We start from the raw sequence: 20,111 nt of genomic DNA, 5'->3' as shown, positions 1-20,111 counted from the left end.
CCTGATGACCACACTCTTTCAGGATACTCACACTTTCGTAATACTACCGAACATTTTCTCTATTTGTGTAGCTTGTTGTATAATTATTTTATAAATGCTAATAATGTGTAAGCAACAACTGAAATGTTTTAACATTATTTGTGACCGCTTGTCGACTGTTTCTAGCTTGCAGTGAAAATGTGATGTCGACATGTACACAGTACGTCTCTTATTACACCCATACCCAAGTAACGATAGTGAAGCTTATGTACTTCACACCTTGGACGCTTTTTACCAGAAGCGCAAAGCGGTCATATCTGTGGAAATTACGCTTTTCGACTTTTTAACAGATCGTAGAGATACGTCAGCAGGCAGCAAGTACATAACCTCGTTTTACTCTCCTGCCTTGCTTGTAGATCACATTATTTTATAATATTCCGTACTTCAAAATTGTTAAGGCTTTCGTGGCCACTTGTTGACAAACTGCCTATTGGCTTCTGTCTCGGGTTCTTCGGCCGACGTTCATCTAATGATTTTTCTGACGTTTCGCCAGCACGAGTGGCTGGCATTGTCAAAGCTTCACCCTCCATTGCCGGTGGTGAACTGGAGGCGAGCTCGCGGCCGCAGACTATATGTACCTGGCGCGCCAACGTCCGAGGGCTTCTCCGCGGACATTTCCGGTGCGGTTCTCCTCTCGGTCGTTCGCTGCAGTACAGGAAGCCAGGATCCGTTTACCTTAAGGCTTTCCTCTTTCTTGTTGAAACTGTTCGCGTGTTTTTGGATTTCTACAGCTTCTCTGAACAAGCGCGTGTGATAGTGCTTCTCTACAGCCAGAACTTCCGTGTCGGCGAATTTTATTACGTGGTCGGTCTCATTCAGTGCGTGCTCTGCCACGGCCGATTTCTCCACCTGCCCCAACCTGCAGTGTCGCTTATGCTCTTTGATCCTGGTGTTAATTGATCGTCCAGTAATTCCGACATAAACTTTTCCGCATGTGCATGGTATACGGTATATTCCCGACATTGCAAGTGGGTCTCTTTTCTCCTTCGCCGATCTAAGACACACTTTGATCTTCCCTGTCGGTTTGAAAATCGTCTTTACGCCGTGTTTGCGCAATATACGGCCGATTCTGTCCGTCACTCTGGGAATGTATGGCAGAAAGGCCGTACCCGACATTTCTTTTTCTGGTTCCTTACTTCGCCGAGTGTTTGGCTCTGTTACACTTCTAATGTAATTTGTGGAGTACCCATTGCTCCTCAGAACAGTTTCCAGGTGTTGCATTTCTCGTTTGAGGTGTTGAGGCTCACATATTCGTCCTGCTCTCGTTACGAGCGTACTAATCATGCCTCTTTTCTGGCTCGGGTGGTGGTTTGACAGTTTGTGCAGGTGTTAGTCAAGGTGATTGACTATACTCTGTTAACATCAACATATTCATATACATGCACACACTAGGCATAATTTTTGCTATAGAATATGTGATTCGAGAAATGAGAAAAAGTCAAACAGCTTTAATGCCCCAGTTCCGGCTAAGGTTGATATGAGGCTTTCGTTGGTTGTAAGGAAAATTCCAGAGTGGTAACCATCCTAAGTATTCACAGTTTGGAACCGCAACAGCCTGCTCACAGTTCCCTGGAATTTGGCTGAATCAGTATTCAGTAACTCACAAATGCACTTAAATATAAATAAGAACTGTCCCCAAGTAATTGGCATGCTTAATTGTAGTCATAACTCACTCCATTTGCTAGTGGGACAGGAAAAGGAATGACTAGTAGTGGTACAAGGTAGCCTCCGAAATGCACCGTCTGGTGGTTTGAGAATATGTATGTAGGTGTAGATACACTGGCGATTTGTATATCACGTACTATTTGCATGATGTGTAATCTGTGCCGTGGTGATATGTTGGGTATGACGTAAACACTGTTCGTTCCGCCTGATGCTCACTAAAGTCACAGCATTGGATGTGATTTGTTTTTCATATGAAATCGGTTGATGATTTGGGTTTAAAACGAAAAGTGAATTAGTTTCCTGACTCTTTGTAAGCCAGAAAGTAAAATCTATGAGGAACCCAGGAACCGAGAGCAACGAAAGGGACGGAAACAAGACGGCGTTTGTTTCGATTTATGTGAAGGATCTCCGCCGGAAAAAAATTTAGAGACGCGTTAGCACAACACTACTCCGTGACATTCGAACTGAGCACCGTCGTTTGTTCACACTCTTGGGCTCATGAACGTTGCAATTACAGCTTGAGGTTATCTTGACGTCAACAAAAGCGATGTCTTTTGTGGGAGCGCACGAGATAAGGACGAAAATGTATCCCTCCTGTTTCAACTGGGCGCAAATTAGTGGGACGGCGTTTACACGCAGCGCAGGCGCGGTATGTTATCGGGCCACAGCTCAAACATACAGGCTGGGTGCAACTGGCTGTAGGTCGGACTGGTCACCTCCAGGTAAAGCGGCGGCAGTGCGCAAAAGGCTACTTCGGTAAACACGTGGACCCCTCGAAAGTGTTGGCGCCCTCAGATCATGGGTAAGCTTGGAACAACTTCCAAAGTCCAGACTTTGTGCGGTCGGGTTATTATACAGAGTGTTCAGAAACAGTCTAAAAAGCTTGTAAAGGGTGTGACAGGGGAAGTTGCGCTGCGAAGTAATTTTTAGGAATAAAATTCTGTGAGTTGCGCCGTTTCCGAGTAATTAAGCGTTGAAATTGGCCAATCGAGTCATTGCGCGCACAATTTCAAACATTTGCAAGCGCTAAAATCGCGGTATTGCAGACGTCGATGGGTCTGTGAGATACCACGTATTGAAATGCTGATTACCAGTTAACAAAAATTTGCCTTTTTCGGAAGTGATAAATTTAAGGTAGGTGAGAGAAAGCTACGTTTGTCCGGTTTGAGTAAACCAAACGAAGAACACGTTTGGCGACAGAGTCTCTGGTAGGATGCTAGAATTGGCGCGCACATCGACCTATACGAGTAGGTTTTGCCGTGGAATGTACAGCTTCAGATTTCTCTAGGTTAATGGCCAGTAGTCACTCTTTGCACTCGGCTCATATTTTGTCAAGTTATGGCTTTAGAATATACAGCTGATAGAATTTCCTCATGGAAAACTCGAGTTTCATTTGCTATTACTGTTACGTCATTAATACGTAACATAGACAGTAATGGTCCTATCACTCTTCGCTGGAGCACACTCGAAATTGCTTCCGTGTTCGACGATAGCTCACCATTTAAGATAGTGTGCTGTATTCTGACTGTTAAGAAGTTTTCATTTTATTTGTAGTTGTAGTTAGTTATCCAAGATGAACATAGTTTGTTCAGCAGTTGAGGAGTTGGTAGCCCTGCGCTAGGCGAGACGCACGAGTATTGAGCTCACGTGCAAATACGTGATTTAGACTGAAATAAAACTTAGTTTAATACCGATAACTAATTAAATACGAGGTTTTTGTTTTGTAAATGGAAACCGTCTTTTCATTCTGTGCTGTAATTTATTTCTTCCAGATGCGCTTCACCTTTTTAATTACTCTAAGATATCTTCAGTGGGATCTAGAACGATACAATTTTGATCGCACTGAAGATGCCTTAGACTAAAACAGGGTGAAACGAGTCTGGGAGAAATAAATTGCAGTGCACCAAGGTGGTTTTTATTTTCAAAGGAAATATTTCTATGCTCGCTGCGGAGGATGGCAACGCAAACAATCTTGTTAAATACGAGCTTTGTTCAAAAAATTCCGGAACATTCGTAATTTCACCCCAATGGTGTGCTGGAGCGAAATGCGGTTGGCATCCCTGCACACACACTTGTGTTTAGTGTGTAGTTGCCGGAAGTTCCATTGTTGTACGAGTCGTGTTTTTTAAGTAAGTACCGTTTTGAAATTAAAAAAAGACGTGCTAAGATACCTCTAAAATTTTATTTTTACATGAAAGCCTGTACCTTAATCTACTTTTCTACATAATTTCCTTCAATATTGAGGCACTTGTCATAACGTTGTACCAGTTTTTGAATACCCTCCTCATAGAAGTGTGCCGCCTGACTTGTTAACCACTGCATCACCACTGTTTTGACTTCGTCATCGTCTTGAAGACGCTGACAGCCCCGGTGTTTCTTCAAGTGCAGGAACAGATGGTAGGCACTGGGCGCAAGATCGGGGCTGTAAGGAGGATAATCTAGAGTTTCCTATCGAAAAGATGTGAAAGATCTTTGGTCTGATTCGCCACATGCGGACGGGCATTGTCTTGCAGCAAAACGATGCCCTTGCTCAACTTCCATGGACTGTTGCTTTGATCCTGGTGTGACGTAGGCCACCCATGTTTCATCGCCCGTAACAATTTGGCTTAAGAAATCATCACCGTCGTTGTGGTACCGCTCAAGGAAAGTCAATGCACTGTCTAAACGTTTGCTTTTGTTCACATCCGTCAACATTTTCGGTACCCAACGTGTGCACAGTTTTCGGCAATTGAAGTGCTCGATCACAATGTCATACAAAACACTACGAGAAACATTAGGAAAGCCATCCCGCAAGGAGGAAATCGTAAAGCGTCTGTTTTCTCTTACCTTATTGTCCACTTCCTGCGCAAACTTTCATTAACGACCGAAGGACGTCCACTGCGTTGTTCATCATGCACATTTGTGCGGCCATCTTTAAATGCTCTCACCCACTTTCTTACCATTCCATCACTCATAATGTTTTCTCCGTGAAATTCCCAGATCTCACAATGAATATCGATCGCTTTTAGGCCTTTAGCACTAAGCAATCTTATAACAGCCCGTACTTCACAGTCGGTGGGACTAAACGGTTATCGGAGGTATTTTAAACACTTAATACACAACGTAAACCAAAAAGAATCAGACTGTAATGGCGTCAGTGCGTAGATTAAGGTACAGGCTTTCATTTAAAAATAAAATTATTGAGGTATCTTAGCACGTATTCTTTTAATTTCCAAACGGTACTTACTTAAAAAACACGCCTTGTACGTTTGTTAGTTATTGTTCAGAGTTGTACTGTGTGGAACGTTGTATCGCAAAGTTAGCAAATTTCGAACTGGCAGACTTAGATGAGCAATGCATCTACATTAAATTTTGCGTAAAACTCAAGAAAACCTTTACAGGGACACACCAAATGATGCGGAAAGTCTACGGTGATGAGTGCTTAAGCCGTACTCGGTGTTACGAATGGTTCACACGGTTTAAAAATGGCCGGACGGAAGTTAAAGATGGTCCTCGTTCAGGACGCCCTTCGACGTCTTCCGACGACGCTCATCTCAGGAACGTTAATGAAATTATACGTGCCAATCGAAGACTGACTGTTTAAGAGATTGCAGAAGAATGTAACATTTCAGTTGTATCATGTTATGAAATCCTGACACAGGCTCTTGAAATGCATCGTGTTGCGCCAAGTTTGCCCCACGGTTCATGATTCAACACCAGAAAGCCCTTCGCATCGCAATCTGTGAAGAAGTTTTGTGTCGTGCAAATGAGAACGAGATGCTTCTTAAGGGAATCATACATAACTGGTCATAAGACGTGGGCTTGCGGTTATGATGTTAAGAACAAGGTTGAGTCTTTACAATGGGTCGGTAAAGGTTCACCAAGACCAAAAAAAGCTCGTTAGGTCAAGTCAAATGTCAGAGCCATGCCGATAGTTTTCTTTGACTATGAATGATTAGTTCATCATGAATTCGTGCCGCAGGGGAAAACTGTTAATCGGTGATACTATCGGGACTTGTTGCGAAGCCTGCGAGAAAATTTGAGAAGGAAATGACCTGAAATGTGGGGAGACAATTCATCCCTGTTGGCGCATGAATATTGCACAAAAAGCGAAATCACTGCTGCCTCATTCTCCGTACTCTCCGAAACTGGCCCTTGCGGACTTTTTTTTTATTTCAAAATTGAAAACCTCGTTTAAAGGACGAAGTTTCCAACGCATACGAGATAAAAGGAAATCCGTAGACGGCGCTTCTCGCGATCCAGCAAGATGCGTACCAAGATTGCTTCCGGAAATGGAAACGGCGCTGCGAGCGGTGTATCAGTTGTGGAGGACAGTATTTCGAAGAAGCAAGTAAATGGTAAGAGTAGAAAAATTTTGTGGGCGAAGTTCCGGATATAGTTGGAAGACCTCTTACGCGTATTAGTTTGACTCTTCTTTGCGTTTAGTCCAGAAAACGGAAAGATATCATAAAGTATGGTTATTAGCGTATTTTTGTTACGTTTTGGCGCAATAAACTTAAAGAATCTCTTTTAATAGTTCTTTTTTCTTTCCAGCAACTTAAGTACAGCATATCGCTTCATTGTTTTAATTCTCATTTGCGAAATGCAGCGTAAATTTTACATTGCTGGATCTAGAAACTTTACACATTGTAACCTCCCCACCGCAATTTTTAAAAGAAGATGTAGCAATACTTAATAGAAATGGGAGCCAAGTGTAACCTCCCCACAAAAATTTTAAAAGAAAATAACGATACTAATTAGAAATGCTGATGGACATGGCTCTATGCGTAACCTGCCTACAATCAAATGTACTGACAATGGCAACAAATGTGAAATTCGCAATCTGACTCAATTATAAATCCTTCAAAAAAAATTAAAGTCCATTCAGTGACCAGAAAATTCAATTAAACCGAAATATCGGTCTTTGGCCCTGTGTAAAAACAATCAGAATTAAAGTCTTACCTCAGAATAAATGGATGTCACATATCTGCTCTTGTTGTTGCGCACCACTTGGAGGAACTACATTGCAAATAATAATATTCTCCTTTTTTTTGTAATTCTAGTGAAATTTTTCTTCAAAAGGAAGTGGAATGAAATGGGAAGTGCAACGAGATCTTTAGTTCAAAAAAAATTAAACTTTTGAGAAAATGCTTTTGAAATAAAAAATTATTATTGGGAGACTTGTTGGAGAATAATTACAATAAATAAAATTTTTCATTATCTAATGATTATATTAATTAACAGTATACCTTATTCCTCATCTTGACCATTGTTGCCGACCGCCTACATCACACAACCGCACTGGGCTGCTACTACTGACCGACCGCTCTGCATGACGACTACAGACTGAGTACTGCTCTCAACTAGACAGAGCTACAGACTCGCAACGACAGACTGTACTGCACTGGCCTACAGCTACTAACAGACTGAGCAACGACTACTACTGACTGAGAACCGCTCGCAACACTCGCGCGGTCAAGCGCATACTCTCTGGTCACAGATGCTACAATGCCTCGCCATCGCTGCTGCGTTACATACGTGTTTCATAACCCTCCACTCGGGGGGCAAAAATTTGGCAGCGATGGTGAGTCATTTGGACTTGCCAAGCGCGGCAAAATTTTTCTTTAATTAACAAAATCCTACAACTTACAGAATATTTAAATGTTGTGCACACGCACTAAGTACAAAATATATCAGACAAGGACAAAATGTAAATACTAAACATAGTAGCAAATCAGAAAAAAGTATATACAAACTTTTTGACAGATAACAAAGTGCACAGGCACTGAAAAAATTCTTTAGCATATTCAGAACAAATAAACAGACTGGCAAGAATAATTAGATGTAGTACATAAAGTAAATGTTGTGCACACGCACTAAGTACAAAATATATCAGACAAAGACAAAATGTGAGTACAAAACATAGTAGCAAATCAGAAAAGTATATACAAATTATTTGACAGATAACAAAGTGCACAGGCACTGAAAAAATTCTTTAGCATATTCAGAACAAATAAACAGACTGGCAACAAATATTATGTTGACAAGTGTACATGCACTGAAAAATGTCTTTAGCATTTTCACAACAAATAAACATAATGGCAAAAAAAAAAAATTCATGTCCAAAGTGCACATGCACTGAAAAATGTCTTTAGTATTTTCACAACAAATAAACATAATGGCAAACATCATGTCGACCAGTGACATAAGTGTACTCACACTGGAGTTTAGCGAATCGAAAAATGTATAACCTATGAACATAAATGATGTTACCAAAAAAAAATTTTTTCTTTATGTGACAAGAATCAGGATAGGAAAGGGAAGGATTGCATCATGGTTGTAGCACTTTAGATTGCACACAGCTGCTCTGAAAGTCCATATCTTTCCACAGTAGTACAACACCAAGTGACACAACTTGAAGTTCTTTTCCCATCAGAATTTATCAGTGTAGCCAAGACACTGAACTGTCGTAGTAATGTTCCATGTTTTCATTTTGGCAGTACATTAGGTACACCAAACAGTGGGACCATAATAATGTCTTCATCGCTCATGGTGGTGGACAGCATGTCGTGTCAACACCACACTCTTACAAGGCACACCAACGTAGAATTAGTGCAAAACCAAATATAGTGCTCCATGATCACTGGGATAAACAGGACAAATGGACATTGCAGTAATTCAGGGTAGTCAGCTTATGAGGTGAAGGACATCAAGTCACATAATATTGACAATTACAGTCTTCATTGATAGTTCGTGGCATTCATAGCCCAGTTATTGAACATTTCTGTACCAAGTATGTAGTATTACAGAAAAATGTTCATTAATTGTTTTACATAGAATCAGTAGCCTTCTTTTCCTGGTTACAAAATATTATGAAATAATCGCATTCTTTTCAGTTACAGAGTATAATCAAGAATCATTAACCTTCTCCTAATTACAGTTAATTAATCATTTGTCTTTAATTAATCATTTGTCTAATTACAGTTAATTAATCATTTGTATAATTACAGTTAATTAATCATTTGTCGTTAATTAATCATTTGTCTAATTACAGTTAATTAATTAATCATTTGTAGCCTTAATTAATTACAAAGCATTATTAAACAGTACCATAGTTAATTAATTATGTGTCATTCCAATCTATTAAGAATCATTAGTCTTTTCCTAATTACAAAGCATTATGAAACAGTCACATTCATTTCCAACAACAAAGTATCAACATTGGAAACAAGAGCTAATCAATGGCATAATTAATAACAATTCGTGGAGTGACATTAATTATTGGCACTCAGTGGCCAGCAAGTATTGAATAAAATCATCATTCAGTATTATTCAGATCATTACAAAGTCATTATTAAAAATCAGTTAATTACAGTCAAATCATTAGTGATCACAGGCATTACAATAAACAGTGGCAGTTATTAGCTAGTGACAAAGCATTATTTTGAATATAGTCTCATTAAGAGGTCATTACTCGAGTGACATGCTATTCAGAGTTGATCAGTATTATTCAGAATTATCATAAACTAGTGACATTATGTGGGACTGGTAATACATTTTTTTGGTAGCAATGCATTCCGTTGGGATCGATAATTAATTGCTGAGGCATAATACTTTTTGCTTTTGACCTATTGCTGCAAATGAGGATAGGTAACGTCATTCGTCATGAGTCAGCTGTAGCAAGATTATGTAACAAGGCAGTACATGTGATCACATTTATAAATGATAAACACAAATGGGTAAAAAATATAAAAATGCAAGTACTAGAACAGGTATAATAAGTAACAGGTTTAGTAAGTGTCATGAAAAACTTCTCCTGGAAAAAATACAAAAACGGATTATTGACCTGAAAGAAGAAACGCACACTATGCTGAAAAGTAGTGAACTTCGAATTAACAAGTAGTGAAATGTGTATAAAATGTGTTCCAAAGCTGTCCTTTCCAAAACTTTCCGTCATCCTACTATGCAATGTAACACCTGCTGTCAAAGCAAACTGCAACAAATACTTAAATAACTACGTAGCATAAATACATAACTTCAACATTATCCTCATCTGTAAAGAAAAAAACTTCATTATCCATATCATCATAACTTCACCATTATCATCACCTGTAAAGAAAAACTTCATTATTCATAATACCATATCCTTCATCATTATTCATCAGTATTCATTATCATCTGCAAAAACTCACTTCATTACTCATTATACAATTATTCCTTATCTCTAGCATATTTCATCACTAAAACTAAGATGTGTAGTTCTCTCTGACAGCCTGCATCAATCACCTTGTATTCTGAAAGAAAAAATTAGTTAAGACTGCTATTCTGTGATGAGTATAGTATATTCTTGTTAATGTTTGTTAATCCTGATCCATTTACTCTTCCTCATAAAGTTATTGCATCTCCTTTCGTTTATCCCTAGCTGAAATTCCCATTTATGCTAATTTATTTCTTAGAATCATCATTCCTTTCTGAAATTGATGAACAAAGATTAATGTCTTGCATTTAAATCCTATACCCACTAAATAATGACTGGTTTATGGTGACACAATTAACCATACAGCATAACATGACAGAAAACGTAATATGTCCAAGACATTGACAGTGTTCGGATGCGAAAAAATGTACACAGAATAATACAATGCAGTAGCAAAAAAAATGTGAAACAGTCACGATGTTGAGATGTCATAAGGCAAAAAAAAAATGTCAAAGTCGACTGGTGTGTGTTATATCTTAACTATTTCATAGTGCATACAAACAAAACTGGAGTACAGTCATATACACGAAAAATGGAAAATGTGCACGGTCTGATGTGTAACGACAAGAAAAGCGACCTGCTAACCTTACCTTGCCGGGCACTTGCCAAGAAAAAAAATACGATAATCATCAATAAGTAGTCACATAGATATAATTGCAGAAATAGTCGTAAATGTGTAAATTCATCTGGAAAAATATGCACGGTCTGATGTGTAACGACAAGAAGAGCGACCTGCTAACCTTACCTTGCCGGGCACTTGCCAAGAAAAAAAATACGATAATCATCAATAATTAGTCAGGTGAATTAATTGCATTAGTAAATGGCATCATAGTGTGTTGAATCATACAGTGGTTTCACTCAATAAACGGTTTAATGTTTGAGATATGGTGATTGCCTTTCGATTTTCTGGTTCTCAAAGTTTCGACGTGTACAACATTGGGGTGAGGGATGCTGCGAATCCGATACGGACCTGCGTATAGAAGTTCAAATTTACTGCACTTACCTTTTAATTTGCTGGATAAATAGTGTGTACGTACTAATATCTTCTGTCCAACGTGAAAGTCGCGGCGTGTACAAACCTGTTTTTGCTGTCTTCTCCGGCGCTCTGCGGCACGTTTGATGTTGTTCAGCGCAATGTCAATTATTTCGTGGTGTCGTAGGCGACGATTTTTGGGGAATTCTATTAATTCTTTAATTTTGTTCGGTGGTTCAACGTTTTTCAGTATAACAGTCGGAGATAGCATAGTGGATTCATTTGGAATGGAATTAATTACATCTTGGAATGAGAGTATGTGTGTATCCCAATCAATATGTCTTTTGTGGTAGTATATTCTGCACAGCTTACCAATTTCCTTCATTAATCTTTCACAAGGGTTCGAAGAAGCGTGGTACTTGGATATATAAATCGGAGAGATGTTTCTAGCTCGTAACATGCGTGTCCATATACTACTACGAAATTGTGATCCATTGTCGGAAATTACTTTCATTACATGCCCTACATGAGATAGAAAATGTTTTACAAATGCTTTCGAAACAGTTTTAGCAGTAGCTTTGCGTAACGGAGTGAAAGTAACAAATTTTGAAGTGAGCTCAACAGCGACAAATATGTAGCAAAAACCTCTGTTAGTTCTGGGAATCGGACCAAAAATATCTACTGCGGCCATGTGTCTTAATTTAACAGGTATAATGGGATATAAAGGAGGAATATGTGAAGTGGTGTCTGATTTAGCTTTCTGGCAAATTTTACAAGACGCTAGAACTCGTCGTATACGTTTCTCCATGTTGGCAAAATAACAGTTCTGTGTCAGTATAAGAAAACATTTTCGTGCTCCGTAATGTGCGTAGCTTAAATGAGTGTACCAAATTAATTTGTTAACCAGTTCGTCAGGAATGCATAATAACCAATTGTTGCTGTCAGGATGAGAACGGCGAAACAGAATGTCATTGCGTACAGTGTAGTGGTTTCTAATCGTAACATTATTCTTATCTAGCCAAAGGTGTTTAATTTCTTTCCACACGTTGTCTTTATTTTGTTCTTGTGCTATGTCCTGTAATGACGATGAAATAAAGTTTTCAAATGCAACTTGCTGAATGTACATGACACTGAAATTTGTTTTGCAGAAGTTGGTTGCTACGTCTTGCTGATTGTTGCCGAGAGAACGCGATAGTGCGTCTGCTATAACATTTTGTGTGCCGGGAATGTGAACTATTGTAAAATTAAATTCCTGTAAATAAAGTTTCCATCTGCTTAATCTATCGTGCGTGAATTTGGCCGAAAGTAAAAATTGTATCGCTCTGTGGTCTGTGTAAACGGTGGTATGTCTGCCATAAAGAAAGTGCCGAAATCTCGTAAAAGCCCATACAACACATAATGTTTCCAATTCTGTAACAGAATAATTTCGTTCAGCGGGTGACAAAATGCGACTTGCAAATGCGATGTTTTTAATTACTATACAGCCATCTTCTTCTATTTCCTGAAAAATGTGTACGCCTAAAGCGGTGTTAGAACTGTCGGTGGCAATGGAAAAATTTCTAGTAAGATCTGGGTGCGATAAAAGTGGTGCATTCAACAAAGCATTTTTCAAATAACATTCTCGTGAGCAAAATTCTGCGTGTCAAAAGTAATGTTTGCGTTACTGTAATATGCAATCTGTGCTGTATCTGGTTAAAATCTATCGTACGTGTTATTATTTACGGGAGAATGTTGTGGCATATCCACTATATGAACTGTTCTGTTATTTCTTACTGACGTGTTACGCTATGGATGACACCTATTGTCTGTTTCATTCATGATTATTTGTTGTTGCTGATGTTGTTGCTGCTCATAAGATCGACTGTTATTAAATGTACGCTGAAAATTGTGCTCATCATTCTTTTTACGTCTGTCCTAATAATCATTCCTATACGGTGTATTGCGATAGGAATTGAAATAGAGTGTTGTCTGTACGTAGTTATTTCTTTGCTGCCATGCGTTACTATTTGTTGGAGCTGGGACTATACGTGCACGCGGCGAAACATTAAAGTTTGGTTGACCTTGTAGAATGCATTGTTGGTTAGGTATGCCGAGCGGTTGACTTTCATGCTATTGTGGTGGAAAACGTCTATTGTTACTAAAATGTGGTTGCGACTGCCGAAAATTTTGTACATACTGATGATTACGATTTTTATCTGTAATTAAAGTTCTCGTAGTTGTCATTTCTCGAGTGCCTAATGAAAATTGTCACATTCCGTAAAAGTTTGTCACATCGGGTTTTCATTACTCGTTTCTTAATACTAGGTAGAGCAATAGTTAAAGAGCAGTTTTGATAGATATAAAGGATAGTAGAAGAAAAGGCAGCAGTGCAGAAAACTAAAGATGAAACAGCACTACTACAGCTCGGGGCCCTATGCTCGCTACGGCACATATTCATTAAAGCGTAATGAATCCCCTGAGGTCATTTACGCACTGCAAATAAATTTTAGCTTTTGTGTTACAGGCAATAGCGGTAAAATTTCAAAGGCAAATTGTTGTATTCGTGCTAATTCAAATTTCTTCATTACAGGCAATGCTGTTGTAAATACAAAAATAAATTGTCGCATCTGGTTCAAAGCTAGTTTCTCCATTACCGATAATAGCGGTGAATGTACAAAGATAAATTGTCGTATACAGTGCAAATCGTGTATCTGTGTTCTGTCATTATTAAATTCTTTACATTTGCTTACAAATGCAAATTGCTCGAAATCTACGTTCTCGTCACTCAGTTTGATAACACGTTCAGGTTTGTGTGTGAATCTGTTCGTCTGTGTCATTTCGGATTTCAAGTTGCGTAGCTTTTCAGATTTTAAGTCGCGTGGCTTTTCGGATTTTAAGTCGCGAAGTTGCTGTAAATTGCTCACATTATACACGCTGCGTGACTCTGATAAATGCTCGCAAGGTGGCGGATTCTGTGACGTATTGGTGACTGAAATAGTTTTCAACTCTGTTACTGTAACACTTTTGTCAATTTGGTTGATTTGTCGTGCAAATTTCTCGTCAACTTCCGTATTCGGAGTGTGTGAAACTTCCACTGACTCTAAATTAATTTCGTCGCGAATCTGTACTTCGTTTTTAGGACATTCTTCAGTGACTGCATTAATTTCATGTAACTGTGTTTCGTTCGCTGAACATTGTTCAGTGACTTCATTAGTCTTGTCTTTATGTGATTCTGTTGTACCTACACGTGTGCTACTTGATTCTTGTGCAACAGTGCCAACTTTTTTATTACTGTTATTAGCACAAGTCTTGGTATCCTCACGTAATTGATTTGTATTATAATAATAATGCGCGGCAATGGCATCAAGCTGTTCATTAATCTGTTCATTCCGTTCACTAAGTTGTTTGATTTTTTTATTAATGTCGTCTTGATCTTCATTCGATTGTTTATTTCTTTCATCAATTAATTCACGTTGTTTGCGCTCGTTTCTCAGTATTTCAGACATTAGTTGTACAAATGCCGCAATTTGATCCAATGTAACTTTCCCTACTCTATTATTCGTGCTGTTTGCTCGTGTACATGGAATTGTTGCGCTTTGTATGACCATTTGGTCATTCTGTAATTTACAAAAACGTTTCTCACTCGAGTCCGTCATATTTTCGGTACACTGACCACTTTCATTAGACAAATTTGTCTGTTTGTCACGAGAATTTTTCACACCGGGTGTGTTAGGCTGGGCAGCGCTCATTACTGTAGACCGCTCCGCGTCATCAATTGTCGTCAATTTAACAGACGAGACAATTGAGTTCGTTTGTTCATCATTAAGGTAAAAGTCATCATTAGTGGTTGGAATGCACTGATTGTTAGTGAACGCAGGATTGTCATCATTACGCTGCGTATCACAATTACTATCGGTCACGTTGTTTAAGTCGGTAATTTCATTCAAAATACCTCGCGATACACTATTCACAGTCTTTCGCGGCATTTTAACAATAGTCAAAATTTTTCACAAAGCAAATAAGCACAATGCAAAAGCAACACACAAATACAACAAAGCAGCAAATTGCCGTTGACCTGTAGAAAGAAAGTCACAATATTATTAAAAGCGTTGCGCCAAATCCTAATTATCTAAGCAAATAAGAGCAGATATCTGACTGTCGCTCAAAAGACTCTCAACGAAATACGATCCTGGACTGGGTGTCGCCAAGTGTAACCTCCCCACCGCAATTTTTAAAAGAAGATGTAGCAATACTTAATAGAAATGGGAGCCAAGTGTAACCTCCCCACAAAAATTTTAAAAGAAAATAACGATACTAATTAGAAATGCTGATGGACATGGCTCTTTGCGTAACCTGCCTACAATCAAATGTACTGACAATGGCAACAAATGTGAAATTCGCAATCTGACTCAATTATAAATCCTTCAAAAAAAATTAAAGTCCATTCAGTGACAAGAAAATTCAATTAAACCGAAATATCGGTCTTTGGCCCTGTGTAAAAACAATCAGAATTAAAGTCTTACCTCAGAATAAATGGATGTCACATATCTGCTCTTGTTGTTGCGCACCACTTGGAGGAACTACATTGCAAATAATAATATTCTCCTTTTTTTTGTAATTCTAGTGAAATTTTTCTTCAAAAGGAAGTGGAATGAAATGGGAAGTGCAACGAGATCTTTAGTTCAAAAAAAATTAAACTTTTGAGAAAATGCTTTTGAAATAAAAAATTATTATTGGGAGACTTGTTGGAGAATAATTACAATAAATAAAATTTTTCATTATCTAATGATTATATTAATTAACAGTATACCTTATTCCTCATCTTGACCATTGTTGCCGACCGCCTACATCACACAACCGCACTGGGCTGCTACTACTGACCGACCGCTCTGCATGACGACTACAGACTGAGTACTGCTCTCAACTAGACAGAGCTACAGACTCGCAACGACAGACTGTACTGCACTGGCCTACAGCTACTAACAGACTGAGCAACGACTACTACTGACTGAGAACCGCTCGCAACACTCGCGCGGTCAAGCGCATACTCTCTGGTCACAGATGCTACAATGCCTCGCCATCGCTGCTGCGTTACATACGTGTTTCAACATAACATCTTTATTTACATAGAATTGCGAGACCTACTTTTCGTAAACGTGTTTTCTTGTTTTTCGGTAATTTAATTGACTTATTCTCACTAAAATACTATTTTTTCCATGAGTGAAAAGTGCCTGATTTGCCGTAGAATTGTTAGCTCCTGGGTTTGGTGTGATGGATACAGTAATTTTTTCCATTCGGGTGACTGTAGTGGCGTGGGAACTGGGGAAGTGAATCAAGACCCATCAGTGGTTCTTTAAAATATGTAGTAGAGATAGGAAGATGATGGAACAGGAGGGAAAAATTGCTGCTCTACGGGCTGGGTTAGATCAGGCCAGGGAAGATTTGGACAGATTAACGAAGGAGAAGGGTGAAAAGAGGTGGAAAGTGACAACAGGTAACAGAAGTAACAGGCTTAGAACTTCGTCAGACAACTTTGCGCCTCTAACTACACTATATCGGCGATTGTTGCGCGAACACTTTCTCCACGTACGCGTACATCTTAATTACTCCACCACGCAAACATTGGGGTTATGCTCGTCTGTTGTGAGGGTGTGTTCCTGTGAGGGGGGAGGGGTGGGGGGGGAGGGGAGGGGGGAAGGGGGAAGTTCCACTGGGTCTGAACCGTACAATACCCCTGGGTTCGGTGCGGTAGGTTGGGTGGACTGCTGTAGCCTGTTGTGGGATTGTGTGTATCACTGCGGGCTACGGCAGGGACGAAGCCTCTCCATCGTTTCTAGGTCTCCAGTTCCATACAATACAATACAATTGTCTACATTGATGAATCAGAGCCATCGAATCCAGTTGACATAATCTACCTCTCTGAACATCGTGTGATCACTGGTTATAGATGTGTTAAGTGTTGCAGGACTTAGGTTAGCTTCTCACTTTCGTAGGGTAGAAACGGAGGTTGGAGGAGTTGCCACATTCGTCACGAATTGCTATAAATTTAATAACACAGGTATTCATAAATTTTGGCTAGAGCCGCGTATAGAAGTATGTGGAACAGAAGTAGAAATTGAAAATAAGTCACTCATAATAGTAATATACTGAGTACTAGCAGGTAATTTTAATCTTTTCATAAATCGCTTTGGCCTATGTAACAACAAAAGAGGAAGACTTAGTGGTTGCTGGTGATTTTAATGCAGAGTTTCTTGAAAATTCTTCCAATAAGAACTCATTTTAATCATTAGCATTGTCATTCAACTTCATTTATACTGTTAACTTTACAACTACAGTAGCTAAAGCCACAAAGGCGGCCATTGAAAATATTTTTATAGTCTCATGAAGAAAATTATATTATAAAACCAGTAATACATAGCCTCTCAGACCATGATATGAAGTTCCTTTTGCTAAATGTTTATACTGATCAGGGTACAAAATCTGCTATAGGAAAGGAAACTATATTTATCAGTCAGAAACAGCTCTCGTATGGATCATTGCAAAACATACTGCAAAACGTTGAAGATAGTATTATGGATATCAAAGCAAATTCTTGATCAGAAAATGTTAGTCACATCAGGTAACAAAACAAAAACAATATAGGATGTAGAGACGAAAGGGACTGGTAGAACCAGAGATGAAGAAGAGCGCATAGAATTAAGAGTAAACGATACAAAGGTAACAGATGTGTGCAGACTACTGAAAAGATGAGTTTGTCAGTTTCAGTAGATGCTGCCATGGAATATCTCAGACCAGTCACCAAAAATAATTACAATAATGTGAGTATGACCATCACAACACTAGTCCGCAGCTCGTGGTCTGGTGGTTAGTGTGGCTGCCTCTGGATCACGGGATCCTGGGTTTGATTTCCGACCTGGTTGAGGATTTTCTCTGCCCAGGGAATGGGTGTTTGTGTTGTCCTCATAATTTCATCATCACCATCATTTGTGACAGTTGCTAGATTGGATTGAGTTAAAAATTGGACTGTGTAAAAATTGGGACTTCGTACAGGCGCTGATGACTGTGCAGTTAAGCGCCCCACAAACCAGACATCATCATCACCATCATCACAACACTATCAGAAGTAATGTCCACCATAAAATCTTAAAAAAAAAAAAAACTATGATAAAGTATCAACAAAGGTGTGCCTCGGAGTTAAGTGACATTTCAAGTTGTTTTGCGTAACTAGTCTTTTATCAGTGGCACATATTCTGAATTGTTGAAATATGCTGACATTAAATCTTCGTATAGGAAAGGAGATAATGAAATGCCATCAAACTACTGTCCAGGTTCACTTTTGCTTCCCCCCCCCCCCTCCGAACTCCCCCCCCCCCCCCATCATTCTCAAAAATTGTAAAAAAGTTAATAGGCAGTCGTCTTCTTAACCATCTGATCACAAATAAAATATTATCAAATTCACAATTCGGATTTCTAAAGGGTTTCAATATCGAGAAGGCTATCTACACATTATGTGAGTTTGTACATAATTCATTAGACAATAAATTATAGGCCACTGGTATATTTTGTGATGTGTCAAAGGCATCTGACTAAGTAAATTAGAATATTATGGTGTAACAGGAAGACATGTATTAAGCTATCAGGCATCATCCAACTGGGAACAGTAACATGTGGTGTCACACAAGGTTCTATCATAGTGCTCTTATTTTTTCTTGGGTATATCGATGACTTTTCATCTGTAATATTACCAGATGCCAAGTTCGTTTTGTTTGAGATGATACAAACACTGCAATACATAGTAAATCAAGTATAGCCTTAGAAAGGTCGGCTAAGGAAATTTTCGTGGACATTATTTGATGGGTCCCCCCCCTTCTCTGTCACTAAAGGCGGCCGGAGTGGCCGAGCGGTTCTAGGCGCTTCGCTCCGGAACCGCGCGACCGCTACGGTCGCAGGTTTGAATCCTGGCTTGGGCATGGATGTGTGTGATGTCCTTAGGTTTGTTAGGTTTAAGTAGTCCTAAGTTGTAGGGGACTGATGACCTCAGATGTTAAGTCCTATAGTGCTCAGAGCCATTTGAACCATTTTGATCTGTCACTAAACCTCGGAAAAAACGTACGATATGCAGTTCAGAACTTGTAAAATTTCCTGCCTGAAATGTGACGACAAGCAGATAAGAAAAGATGACAGCGTTAAATTCTTGAAAGTACAGCTTCATAATAAATTTAAGTGGGAGGAAGCATGCCACAGAAATGCTGAAGCACCTAAACAAATCTGTATTTGCTACGCGAATGTTGTCAGATATAGGTGATATAAAAGTAAAGAAGCTAGCTTACTATGCTTACTTTCATTCCATAATGTCATGTGGAATTATTTTCTGGGGTAATTCATTAAGCCAAGCTGTAGTTTTCTGAGCCCAAAAACGTGCAATACGAATTACTTTGATGTGAACTCCAGGAAGTCCTTCAGAGGGCTGTTTAAGGAACTAGGGATTCTAAGTACTACGTCCCAATTTACTGCAAGTGAACAAGACTAACACATGTTAGCCTTTTTTACCAGCTTTGGACTGCCTTAACAAATATGACTTAATAATGGTCTTACAACTTTTAACATTGTACTTGAAAATGGCATAAAAGGAGAAATCCGGATAATACAAAAGATATATATAACAATACACAGTCAAATGGCGTTTGCTCTAAGTGTTTCATGCCTGTGGCTCAACGCCAACAGTACCGGTGTAACTCAGAACAGGCCAGGCAACTTGCTGTCTTGTGTTATCTTGTTGAAATACACTGTGCAGTCACATTAATGGGGCCACCGCTCAAAAGCACGAATAACCACTGCGAGATGTGCAGGAAGAGCCGGCCGCGGTGGCCGAGCGGTTCTAGGCGCTTCAGTCCGGAACCGCGCTGCTGCTCTGGTCGCAGGTCCGAATCCTGCCTCGGGCATGGGTGTGTGTGATGTCCTTAGGTTAGTTAGGTTTATGTAGTTCTAAGTTCTAGGGGACTGATGACCTCCGATGTTAAGTCCCATTGTGCTCAGAGCCATTTTTTTTGTGCAGGAAGAGAGTCAGTGGGGCTCTGGATGGTATTAACAGGGATGTGGAGCCATGCCACTCCAGTGCCACAGGCAGCTGTGCTAGGTTTCTCGGTTGATGATCCATGGTGTGAACAGCCTGATGTGTGTGGTGTCCTTAGGTTTAAATTCACATGCAACTCAGTTAAA

General features: G+C 39.3%; 1 protein-coding gene across 1 annotated transcript in view; it reads left to right on the top strand.

Moving 5' to 3' along the window:
• Positions 1-2,287: 2,287 nt before the first annotated feature.
• The window catches only part of LOC124594266 (sialin-like), a 197,517-nt gene continuing 179,693 nt past the window's right edge, over positions 2,288-20,111 (top strand). The window contains exon 1 of the mRNA XM_047132629.1: positions 2,288-2,426. Within this exon, the coding sequence (XP_046988585.1) occupies positions 2,288-2,426 (139 nt within the window). The remainder of the gene's footprint in view (positions 2,427-20,111) is intronic.

Source organism: Schistocerca americana, chromosome 2 (assembly GCF_021461395.2).
Source record: "Schistocerca americana isolate TAMUIC-IGC-003095 chromosome 2, iqSchAmer2.1, whole genome shotgun sequence".
In the NCBI taxonomy this organism is placed as follows: domain Eukaryota; kingdom Metazoa; phylum Arthropoda; class Insecta; order Orthoptera; family Acrididae; genus Schistocerca; species Schistocerca americana.
This window is presented reverse-complemented; position numbering and strand designations above follow the sequence as displayed.